At 58.0% G+C, this 12,679-nt stretch overlaps 1 protein-coding gene across 1 annotated transcript in view; it reads right to left on the bottom strand.

The window, feature by feature from the left end:
* Positions 1–2,331: 2,331 nt before the first annotated feature.
* Positions 2,332–12,679, bottom strand: part of TEX264 (testis expressed 264, ER-phagy receptor) — a 109,113-nt gene continuing 98,765 nt past the window's right edge. The window contains exon 6 of the mRNA XM_075005739.1: positions 2,332–3,188. Coding sequence (XP_074861840.1) covers positions 2,872–3,188 — 317 coding nt within the window. The 3' untranslated portion in view covers positions 2,332–2,871. The remainder of the gene's footprint in view (positions 3,189–12,679) is intronic.

Below are 12,679 nucleotides of genomic sequence, written 5' to 3' on the forward strand. Positions count from 1 at the left end.
ACCTTCCCAGCCGCAACTTGAGACCATTGTTCCGTGTTCTGCCATCCGTGACCACTGTGAAGAGCCTCCCGCCAGCCTTCCTTCAGTAAGTTGAAGGCTGTTATCAAGTCCCCCCTCAGTTGTCTCTTCTGCAGACTAAACAGACCCAATTCCCTCAACTTTTCTTCATAAGTCATATGGTCACCCTCTGCTGGACCCTCTCCAGTGTATCCACGTCCTTCCTATAATTGGGGGCCCAGAACTGGACACAGTACTCCAGATGCGGCCTCGCCAAAGCCGAACAAAGAGGAATAACCATTTCTCTGGATCTACTGGCAACGCCCCTCTTGATGCCTTTAAGACCAAAGGAAGGTAAAAGGAACTGAACTGCAGTGGTGGAGGCCTAAGGTGGACATTAGGGAAAACAATTTCCTCAGGAAGGTGGTGAAGCACTGGAGCGCGTTATCTAGGGAGGTGATGGAATGTCCATCTCTAGAAGTTTTCAAGACCTGGCTTTCCAAAGCCCTGGCTGGTCCTGCTTGGAGCAGGGTGTTGGACCAGATACCCACCTGAGGTCTCTTCCAGCCCTTATCTTCTACAATTCTAACTGAATGTGAGAACTGAACAGCTTTGCCCTGGGAATTCACCCTTCTCCAGCCACATGGTGGGGCAAAGTAATTCCTCTGGCAGCATGGGAACCCCTCAAGTACTGGGCCAAATCCCACGGCTGATCCTTCCCAAGGGATGTGAGGATGCACCAGAAGTTCTCTGCCTGTCTTTCAGTTTGGACCCGCTGCTCTCCTCTCCAGGTGGGGCTGCTCACCCAGCTGGCAGTGGCTTTATTGAAGAACTGGCTCTTTAACCCAGTTCAGGTGCCTGCAGGCTCGCCTGGTCCAGAGGAAGGGGTGTGTCTCCACCTACCCCTCTTGGTCTGCCATCCTGGCAGAAGGCAGTTTCCAAGCCAGGGAATCCAGCACTGTTTGGCACCTTCCCCAGCAGCTCCCTCCATGGGGATGGCTGATGGCTCCCCTCTTTGGCCTTCCTGTTTTAAACCCCGGTGAGAGCTCTGGGCTGCCACAGGAGGGTGAGGGCTGGGACCGCTGTCTGCAAAGGAGTCCTGGGCTGCCAGAGGAGAAAGCCCCTGCGGCCCAGGCCAGCAGGCAGCCTGGACAATTCCCCCATCTCCCACATGAGTCCAGGTACCCTGCAGCAACAGGGCAGTTCCTCTCCAGCTTCCCCGCACTGCCCAGCCCCATCGGAGGTGCCACAGCATGAAGGTTCAGTCCAGCTTTCCCTGCCATGTGGACCCAGCCGCTCCAACGGGCAAACCCCTGAACCCACCAGCCAAGGCCCCAACAGCTGCCACACTGAGCCTCGCACACCCACAAAGCCGGGGATGTGCGACCACGCTCACCACGCCCCTGCCCCTAAGCACAGAGGGTCCCTGCACCCAGGGAGGGCTGCACCTGGACACACACAGCTGAATCTGGGCGGGACACAGTGTGTGTGCTATCACCACGCCCGCTGCTCCTGGCCCGGCACACGGACACACAAACAGACCCAGAAAAACACCTGCGCATCCTTGCACCTGCACTCACCCCAACCTGCGGAGGGGTGCACGCCTGAGCACACGCTGCCATACATGGACTCAGATATACATGTGTACATCCAGACATATACACATGCCTGTGTACCGGTGTACATATACAATGCCTGGTACAGGCCCCCAGCCATACGCCTGTACACCCAGACGTGCATGCACCTGCCTACAGGCTCCTAGCCAGGGACCCCACAGCCATCTCCACTGGGTCTCCATGGGCTTTAAGAGACGGTAGGGAAGGGTCTGCTGACTCAGACGTCACCCTTGGCAGGAAGGAGTTGGGATAACAAATGGGGAGGTTTTACCCAAGGGGACTTTTTAAAGGGGCGGAAGTCAGACTGGCAACCCTAGAGCTTAAAGCTCTCCACCATGGGACAGGGCAGAGGAGCTGGCTTCCCTCTGCCCACATGCCTTCCCCACCTGGAAGGAGCACCTCTCACCCTCCGGAAGGTGCTTGTTCTCCATGGCCCATTCACTCCTGGCCTCTCTGTTCAAACTGCTCTTAGGGAAGCCAACGGCAGTGACGAGGGGGATTTCAGTGAGGTGGACATCTGTCAGTCGAGGCTTGGAGGGCAGGGCTCCCGCTGCATTTCCGACAGCCCCAAAAGCCGCTCAGCTGGAGCGCCACTTCAGTTCCCAAAGTCTCCCAGGAAGAGCGCGAGTGCAGGGATCGTTCAGGCCTGGGAGGGCTGGGCTCCCGAGATGAGCTCACGAACCGCAACACCCCTCCTCCAGAGCCCTCACACCTCAGAGGAAAAGCATTTGTTTTATTACAGACCCCAAAAGCTCAACATTAGTTTCAGGCGGACGACTTTACATTGCATGTTTCCATTTCCCACAAAATAAACCCCCCGGCGGCCCTTTGGTGCCAGTCAATGGGCGCCTCTCCAGCGGAGAACCCGGCTGGCTGGGGGGAGATGGAGAGATGGAGCGGGAAGACAGGCAGAGGAAGAACATGATACCCACACCCCCACCCACACATCCACAGCTCATGTCGAGAGCTCACCACACACTGAGACACACGCAGACTGGAAGTACATTTCACTGCTCATCAAACCGACTGTCCCCCCTCCCCCAGCTCTCTGATACAGCACATGGGCGGGTGAAAGGCTCCCGGCTATGTTCCCCTTGGTGCAGCTGTCCTCCCTTATAACATAGAAACTTCTGTCTTCAGAAGGCGGGGAGCGGGTCTCAATGAGAATCAGCGACTGAAATCTCTTGGCTGGAGAGAAAGAAAACAGGACGGATCAGTTCTTCCCTGCGATAGGGGAGCAAGCTGGAAGGACTCTGGTCTACTCTTCACCCCTCTCCTTCTCCAGAGGAATGGGCTCCTTGGCCCACTTGGCTGTGGTGGTTTCCTGCTCCTCAGCATAGCCTAGGTTGGGAGGCTGCCCTGCTGACCCATCACCGTTGCCTTCCAGATCCAGCTCCTCGAAGGAGGAGCCACTGGCCCCCGACTCGCTGTAGCTGTGATCGCTACGATTGTCTGGTTCGTCCCGCCCGCGGCCGGCGGCCAAGGGGGACAGGATGGAGGTGGCCACCGAGGTCTCTCTGCTGTCGGTCGCGACCTCCAGGCTGATGGAGCTGGTCTCGCTCAGGGTGTCGGCCCCTTTGGAGAGATGGAGAGAAGAGGAACAGATTAATGTGGAGGGGAAAGAGAGAGGCAGGCCAAACTCATGGGGCATGGGGCTGAGCACAGCACCAAAGAGAAGGCTACTGCTGCTATGGGTCCACCCTTGAAGACCTCATCCACCGTGTTGCGTCATTACCAATGAAGAAACTTACAACAGAGATCCCCAGCAGCAAGAGGTCAGCCAAACAGACTAAGGCCCAAAAACTCTTATGACCACGGGCAGGAGTGGTTGAAAGGACACCAGAGGGCATCTCTTTCCATGGTACCCATTCCAGATTAGACCACTAGAAGGACACAGTCCAGATGTGCCTGGCTGACCTGTCCCCTGCAATATCCTCCAGCTCTTCACTTTCTATAAAGCACCAAAACACAAAGAGAACGCAGTAACGGCCAACTGTAAAGACCTGGCTGATGCAGGAACTTGGCTGCAGCGAACAAGCCGGACAACGTACGTTTCACCCTTTGCGCTTCAGGAAGAGACCAATGACATGTGACAAGTTGTTCCAGTCTCTCCCCTTCCCTACTTCCTGATCCAACCTCAGCCCCATCTCCCCCCTTCCCTGGGGCAAATGAAACCTGCATCCAATGCTTCACCCCCTCCCACGCCCCCTGCTCCCTTCTGTTTCGTCCCTCTCTCTCGACACCCCGAGTGGACGTAACTTGCTTTTTCCGCTGGCCGGGCAGAGGCCTCGTATCTGAAGCAGCACATTACAGCCACTCACGAGCTCCGAGTACCCCACTGCTCTCGAATGAGCAATGCAGGCGTTAGTTAAACCTCCCACTAACCTGAGGGGAGCAGAAAAAGAAGATGAGCTGCCCAGGGTCCCAGGAGTCAACAGCTCCCACCACAAGACTCTGCTGCCCCCAATGCCCCATCTGTGTGACTAGTTGACAAGCGAGGTCTCCAGCGGATGCAGCTGGCCACAGGTAGTGTGGGAACACACCTGTCACTAGGCACTCAGCCTGGGGCGAGGCCCGCCGGGCCCTCAGCACATGCTGTACTGGCTTGAGCGTGTGCGCCCAGCTGCCCTCCCCGGAACACAACAGTTCACTTGCCAGGCTAAGCTACTTGGGCTCCATTCCCCGGGCCCTACGCGGGCTGCCACCTGTAGCATCTGCCCAGGTTGGATTCACAGCCCCAGTGCCTGCTCCCTGAACCTCCACGGGGGATCCTGCCACCTCCGAGCAGGGAAGGGTTACACAGCCTGCAGGCGGTGTTCGGCAGGGGTCGAAAGACTGCCACAGAAGGTCGCCTCTTCCTTCTCAAAAGGCAGCTTGGAGCCCTGAGTGAAACGAAACATCATCTCACCGAAGTCCCCGGCAGCCCTAGATCCGTCCTGGGCTGCCCACGCAGCCCTGCCAACACCCCTCAGTCTCAGTGGTGCAGCCTCTCCTGTTAGTCCTGGGCCGTTCCCCCCGCCCCGCAGGAACCGGAAAACTTGGCAGCACAGGGCTGCTGAGGCTCTCATGAGGTGGCAGTAATTCAGCTTCCATGATGAGACGCCTCCTTCGGAGCAGAGAGCAGCACCTGCCCCGGAGTGATGAGCACTTTCAAAGGCTCTGTTTGTTCCTGGGATTTCAGCATTAAGTCTGGCTCCATGCTCTCCCACAAGAGCAGGCTCCCCCCGTGCCCAGCAGCTCGGCCATCCTGCCTGCGTGCCTAATGCTTTCTCCAGCTCTGGGCACAACCACAGTCCGGAGAGGACAATAAAGGCTTCATGGTCTGGTGCTCTAAGTGCAGGTCCTTTCGGCCCTGGAGCCGCCCTCTGGGGAGAACCCAGCACATGCAGAGCCACGAGGCGCCTTGATACCAGCTGCGACCACATGGGGTGAGTGAGGATTTTATCCCCCTTGTTAGGTCGCAGGTGGTGTCCGATGCTCCGTAGTAACACCAGGTGGGTGCCTCAGTTTCCCCAAGCACAGCATCACCGCAGAGTGGTGAGGGGCGTTTCAGTGTGATGATATCTCACACCTAGACAATGGGAGCTCCTGCTCCTTGTAACCTAGGCCACCCGGTGACCCCTTTCTTCCCTGGGAAACGGGACAAAGGCAGGAAGAGTGGCCTGGCCGGTTTGAAGTGGAGCTGGGCTGTTGAGTGGGACAGTTTGGTCTGGCTGGAGGGAGGAAGGAGGACCACGGCCCGGCTCGGGGACCCCCTCTGGGCCCCTCTCCCCAAGACTGATGGTACTGACGGCTTCTGGGTTCTGTGTGTCCCGGTCGCCTGAGAACCTCCTGTTCTCCTACCGAGCAACAGTCCCGTCTGAGTGTGGCTGGAGGACAGGGCCTGGTGATCCCCACACCCCGTGACACCTGCCCCAGATGGCATATGGCCCCCGTAGCCAGATGTGCCTTCCAGCAGTGGGAGGGACAGACAGACAAGTTACACTCATCCCTGGCTGTATGAGCACAATTGCTTCCCAACTTTGTGCTCGTAGGCGAAAACTTGCAAGAGGGACACTGAATTCCTATTAAAATACGTGTAAAAGTCTCTGATTGGCTCCAAGTGCTGGGAGCGGCCGCAGGTGGCGCTGCTCTGGAAAGGGAAGTGAACCTGGGGCTGGGAGGGGGTTAAAGGCTGGGGACAGTTTGGGGCCATGAGTGGGAGGGAGGCAGGGAGGGAGGGCTAAAACCTGCAGGTGGATCAGGTGGAGGAGGTGGGGACTTGTTCCTCCTGGCTGCAGCAGAGGCACCCGGGAGGGCGGGGGGGCTCAGAACGGGATGGGATGGGTGTTGGGAGCAGGCTGGGGCAGGGGTTGCATGGGGAGCTGTGGGCTGGGGGAATGTTGGGAGCGGGCCCTGTGGGTCTTCCCACACCCCGGCCAAAGACCCCGCAGCCAGCTCTGCTCCAGCCGTGGGGCTGTGCGTCTCCCTGCGCCTCGGCCAGGGACCCCTCTCCCCAGCCAGCTCTGCTCCAGCCGTGGGGCTGTGCGTCTCCCTGCGCCTCGGCCAGGGACCCCTCTCCCCAGCCAGCTCTGCTCCAGCCGTGGGGCTGTGCGTCTCCCTGCGCCTCGGCCAGGGACCCCTCTCCCCAGCCAGCTCTGCTCCAGCCGCGGGGCTGTGGGTCTCCCTGCACCCCAGCCAGGGACCCCTCTCCCCAGCCAGCTCTGCTTCAGCCGCGGGGCTGTGGGTCTCCCTGCACCCCAGCCAGAGACCCCCCCCTCCCCGCGCCCCAGCCAGAGACCCCCCTCCCCAGCCAGCTCTTCTTCAGCCGTGGGGCTATGCGTCTCCCTGTGTCTCAGCCAGCGACCCCTCTCCCCAGCCAGCTCTGCTTCAGCCGTGGGACTGTGAGTCTCCCTGCACCCCGGCCAGGGACCCCTCTCCCCAGCCAGCTCTGCTCCAGCCGTGGGACTGTGGATCTCCCTGCACCCCGGCCAGGGACCCCTCTCCCCAGCCAGCTCTGCTTCAGCCGCGGGGCTGTGGGTCTCCCTACACCCCGGCCAGGGACCCCTCTCCCCAGCCAGCTCTGCTTCAGCCGTGGGACTGTGGGTCTCCCTGCGCCCCGGCCAGAGACCCCTCTCCCCAGCCAGCTCTGCTTCAGCCGTGGGACTGTGGGTCTCCCTGCGCCCCGGCCAGAGACCCCTCTCCCCAGCCAGCTCTGCTTCAGCCGCGGGACTGTGGGTCTCCCTGCACCCCGGCCAGGGACCCCTCTCCCCAGCCAGCTCTGCTTCAGCCGCGGGGCTGTGGGTCTCCCTGCACCCCGGCCAGGGACCCCTCTCCCCAGCCAGCTCTGCTTCAGCCGCGGGACTGTGGGTCTCCCTGCGCCCCGGCCAGAGACCCCTCTCCCCAGCCAGCTCTGCTTCAGCCGCGGGGCTGTGGGTCTCCCTGCACCCCGGCCAGAGACCCCTCTCCCCAGCCAGCTCTGCTTCAGCCGCGGGACTGTGGGTCTCCCTGCGCCCCGGCCAGAGACCCCTCTCCCCAGCCAGCTCTGCTTCAGCCGCGGGACTGTGGGTCTCCCTGCACCCCGGCCAGGGACCCCTCTCCCCAGCCAGCTCTGCTTCAGCCGCGGGGCTGTGGGTCTCCCTGCGCCCCGGCCAGAGACCCCTCTCCCCAGCCAGCTCGGCTTCAGCCGCGGGGCTGTGGGTCTCCCTGCGCCCCGGCCAGAGACCCCTCTCCCCAGCCAGCTCTGCTTCAGCCGCGGGGCTGTGGGTCTCCCTGCGCCCCAGCCAGAGTCCCCCCCTCCCCGCGCCCCAGCCAGAGATCCCCCTCCCCAGCCAGCTCTTCTTCAGCCGTGGGGCTATGCGTCTCCCTGTGTCTCAGCCAGCGACCCCTCTCCCCAGCCAGCTCTGCTTCAGCCGTGGGACTGTGAGTCTCCCTGCACCCCGGCCAACGACCCCTCTCCCCAGCCAGCTTTGCTCCAGCCGTGGGACTGTGGATCTCCCTGCACCCCGGCCAGGGACCCCTCTCCCCAGCCAGCTCTGCTTCAGCCGTGGGGCTATGCGTCTCCCTGCACCCCGGCCAGGGACCCCTCTCCCCAGCCAGCTCTGCTTCGGCCATGGAGCTATGCATCTCCCTGCACCCCGGCCAGGGACCCCTCTCCCCAGCCAGCTCTGCTTCAGCCGTGGGGCTATGCGTCTCCCTGCACCCCGGCCAGGGACCCCTCTCCCCAGCCAGCTCTGCTTCGGCCGTGGGGCTATGCGTCTCCCTGCACCCCGGCCAGGGATCCCTCTCCCCAGCCAGCTCTGCTTCAGCTGTGGGGCTATGCGTCTCCCTGCACCCCGGCCAGGGACCCCTCTCCCCAGCCAGCTCTGCTTCAGCCGTGGGGCTGTGGGTCTCCCTGCACCCCAGCCAGGGACCCCTCTCCCCAGCCAGCTCTGCTTCAGCCGTGGGGCTGTGGGTCTCCCCGCGCCCCGGCCAGAGACCCCACGGCCGGCTTGTATAAGCGGGGAAGTTCACTCACATAGTGAATAATTGTAAGTATATGTGTCCCTCGTTCTAGCGAGTACTCATAAGTAGAATACTCGCTGAACAATGGATGAGTGTACAAGGGAGTAGATCGGGTGCCTGTATCCATTAGTGCAGACAGACTTGGGGAGTTTGGGAGCGTCGCCAGGGGGCAGAGTCCACACACACATCAAGCCTCAAGGCCCGGGGCTGGCAGCAATCACCTCACACAGCAAAGCCAGGGCCAGCGATGATTATCGAGGGGATAAAGCCAAGTACGGAAGGGCAGGGCAATAGGAATGCATGAGAACGCTTGGCCGTATGGTAGTCTTTTCCTGCAAGGCCTCGCCTCCTTTGCTGCAGGGGGCGGAAGGGGTGCAGTGGATGAGGCCGGGCAGGGCTGGATGCGAGAGGCTTGTGTTTTAAGACAGCCTTCCTTGCTGTAGGCCGGGTCAGCCACTTGCAGCGAAGTTTTCACTACCCAGTCAGCCTTCTTCAGCTTCTGATTGCAAAAGGACTGAGCACACCCAGCTGCAAAGGAAGCCAAGGGAGGGCTGTAGTGCTGAAGACAGATGGCTGAAATAGGCAGGCAAGGTGCACTCCAGGACTGAGTTGCATGTAGAGGACCTGAGTTCCAGTCCCACCTCTGCCAAGTATGCTGTGTACCTTCAAATTCTTGGGAAGAAGGGCCTCAGGAAGGAGGATTTCCTTCTGGAAGCCACCGTAGGGCCATACTGCCACATGGCATTCCAGAAGAACAGTCTTCTGGACTCCAAATCATGTGATGTTATGGTAATGAGGCACAAGGAATTTGCATCCAAAGGAAGTGGCCTGTGTGGAAACAACCTTTGTGTCTTAACTTCCCCAGCTGTAAAATGAGGATAACACCACTCAGCTGGCAGGGTTAATTAAGGAATACCTGCCATGACAAAATTTACCAAAAACTCTGAACTCCCAGCCTGGGGGTGTCTCAAACTGGGTACCCAAAATTATGGACCACTCCTACACGTTCTCGCCTCGGTCTCCGTGCCTCAGTTTCCCAGGGGGTGGTGATAAAACTTTTCTGCCCCACGCAGGAGTCAGGAAAAGAAATTCACGAACATTAACGAGCCCTCCAATACTTGAGAGGTGAGCTCCGGACAAAAGCACATGAGAAAGGAATAATCACAGACTCTGTGGGGCTAGCATGTAAGAAAGAAGAAAAAGGGCCACTCGTATGAGGGGGGTAAAAAGAAACAGAGCCTGGGTGTGTGTGGGGTGGAGAGGAAGAGGCCCCATTATGTAATTAAAGACTGTCGTAGATGGACGAGGGCAGAGTTAAGGGTTTGGCACAACTCTACTTCTGACAACGGCTTGTTTTGGAGTGCTTGGCTTTGACAATGTTCCTTTGGCACAGTTTTGTGGAATGTGATTTTTCACACATCCGCGCCAATCGGTTTGCTGGTTTCAGGGGGTCTCAGGGCAGAAGCTCAGCTTATGTGGAGTAAGCATGAACGACGTAAAAGCAGAGATTGGGTGAAAGGGACTGTTCTGCCCTGTGGATGGGTCCAGGGAGCCGCCCTCTACTGCTCTGTACCCACCAGCATCCCCAACCGGACCTAGTCTTAGATAATCTTCCCCAGGAACGTGCTCATCCCATCCTGCCACAGTCACCCGAGGGCTCCTAGCCATTTCCCCAGCTAACGCTTTCCTCAGGACTCCAAGCAGGTAGCATGAGGTCCTTGCATCAGGAGCAGAAAGAGACACGGACCCTTTAAAACCCTCCCCTACCTGCCCCTTCCAGTTCACAGATCAGTCCCAAGCATGGGCCACTCTGCAGCGACAAGCACTGGCGCTGCCGAATCAATGAAAACAACGGACGCGGCGCTCCCGGGGGCAGAGGAATTCAGCCCCTCTTGCTGGCTTCCCGAGACCAGCTCTGGCTCCGCGAAAGGCAGCAGAATGTATCAAGACAAAGCCCCATGGCCACACCCCACTGCCGCCTTTCGGTTCCTTCCTTTGGCTCCTCCCAGGCCGTGTTCCCGTCAGCAGGGAAGTGGGAGGTCATCCAACCCCAGGCTCATGCTGCTCCTTTGGTCAGTTAAGGGGGACGATGGTCCGGGTCACTGGCAAAGGGTTAGCTGGGGCTGGGCTGTCCCTAGTATATGCCACCTGGCACCTCAGCCTTTACATCCTGCCTCTTCGGCTAAGGATACAGCATTCTCTTCCTATTACTCCCCCCAACCCAGCTGGTGCACAACACAGCTCTGGTCCCTTCCCAGCATGAACAGCCACTGTTTGCTGCACTCTTTGCTGGAGCCTGCCTGCTGGGTGCTCAGCTGGGAACCCAACAGAGGAGGCTGCCCACGAGCCCTCAGTGCTTCTGAAAAATCTCAGGCCTGACTTTTACCTGACAGCCCAGGAAGAATCTCCAGTAAGATCTCAGGGGTGAGCAGGAACCCGGCCCTGAGCCCTGCACATGTGGCGTGGGACACGGCCCGGAAAGGAAGGAACTGACAGGCTCTGAAGAAGAGCCTGTATTTAAAACACCCAACCCTATGCAGCTGGCAGATCCCCTGCATGGCAGGAATAGCAGGGGAGGTCGTAGCACGGGCTGGAGCGGCACCAGCAGAGCTGGGGGGAGGGAGAACCCAGGAGAGGGGCAGTAGGCGGTCAAAGGGCAGGGGTGAGGGGCACTGGAGGAGCAATGAGGGGAGTCCAGGGCCGGGAGGCCCAGTGTGTGGTCAGCACTGACCCAGCTGCGGCAGGAAAGGCGAGGACGAGGCCTCTTTCAGCAGCCAGGCTGACAGGGCAGCAGGCATCCGCTAGAAAGCAGCGAGTCTCCCACAGGAAATCCCCAACGTACAGCCAGGCTGTGATCTTAAAGCTCGTCTGTAAGTCGGCTGTTTGGAACCCAGATGCATTTTCCCACAGAAAGGACGCCATAAAACGGTAGTTAGGTTCTCAGACTAGCCCACTACAGCCTGTTTAACCCATAACGTACCTGAAATGCTGTGTCTATGCAATGAAAAATAGCAGAAGCTGTTTATTTTCCCCGAACGCTAGTGCTTGAGGAAAGACAGGTTTAGCTGAGTGGAGATTCTGAAGGGGACTTTGGGGCTCTCTCTGGCCACCACACTCCAAGCTCTGCATCTGCTCCTGGGGCCAGCCCCATCCCCTGGCCGCCACCTTCAGGCAGGCAGCCCCCAGCCCCCACTCACCAGGAGGTACCTGATTCTCCAGCCAGCACTTGCTCTGCTCACCATTACCTGTGCCCTGCCCTGCTTCCAGAAGGTCCGGGCCATCGTCACCCATACACAGAATACTCAACTGCATAAGGCAGCTGAAAACTTGGGGCACCATTGGGTCTTAATGCCCACCCACCTGTTCCAGTCCTTGTTCCGTGGCTCTGCTTCCTCTAAAGAGGATCTAGTTACCAGTGAAAGAGCCATTCACGAAGCCATTTAACAGGCATGTGCCAAGCCCAGGTATATGCTGTCAGTTTCACCATTTCCGGCATTAGTCAGCAGGACCTCAATTTACAATATTTCATCCGTGTGTCGAAGATCATAAAATCACATCTGAAAAATCATCAGACCCTGCAGGAATAAGGGCCCCAGTTTAGCCCAAAAATCCTAAGGACGTCCCTTCCCGAGGCTGCCGGTGAGCTTCCATTTGCTTGTGCGGATGTTCGTAACTTGGGGAATGCCTGTACATTCAAATAGCGTAACGCCAATCTTAGAAGGAGGAGACTTAACCCCTAACAGCACCCAGTACAAAAACATCTTAAGGGGGTACAAAAAACTTAATTTAACAGCATTCTGTCTGATAAGAAATGACTGATTTATAGCTGGGGTTGTCAAACTCTCATTTCCCCCTTTACTGTTCCAGCATTATGGTTCCCGATTCCTTATTGTTTGTATGATCTTTGTCTGGTTTTCAATTGTTTCGGTCTGTTGAAGAATTACTTTTGCTAGGTGTAAATTAATTCAGCTGGCAGGGTAGGATTGGTTAGATAATTCTGTTACAGCATGGTAGTAAATAACTGGTTACATAATATAATTGCTTAAGGTCTCACTAACCAGGACTCAAGTTTCACTACATAAACTGGGATCCTAAAGGAAATTCTTTGGGAACCTATTCTAGGAAATAACCCCAAGATCCGAGCTTCCCACTCCTGTGCCAATGACACCATGCAGAAACGGGAGTTCCCCAGCTGCACCTGATCCTGACTGGCCATCAAGAAAAGTTTGTCTTGCTTCTTGGAAGGGGTGTGTGCATAGTGTGTGTTTTTCAAAAACGATGAGAAGTCCTGTGGCACCTTACTAGACTAACAGATATTTTGGAGCATAAGCTTTCGTGGGCAAAGACCCACGTCGTCAGATGCATGAGCGGGTCTTTGTCCACGAAAGCTTATGCTCCAAAATATCGGTTAGTCTGTAAGGTGCCACAGGACTTCTTGTGGTTTCTGAAGATACAGACTAACTCAGCTACCCCTCTGATTCAGGTTTTTGGCGACCGTTAATAGAGGTTACGTAGCATATTACTGTGAAAGACTCTTTCATTGGTAAAAGACCCCACAACCCTCCAGGGCAAGGTTACACCTG

Source organism: Carettochelys insculpta, chromosome 11 (assembly GCF_033958435.1).
Source record: "Carettochelys insculpta isolate YL-2023 chromosome 11, ASM3395843v1, whole genome shotgun sequence".
NCBI classification, from domain to species: Eukaryota; Metazoa; Chordata; order Testudines; family Carettochelyidae; genus Carettochelys; species Carettochelys insculpta.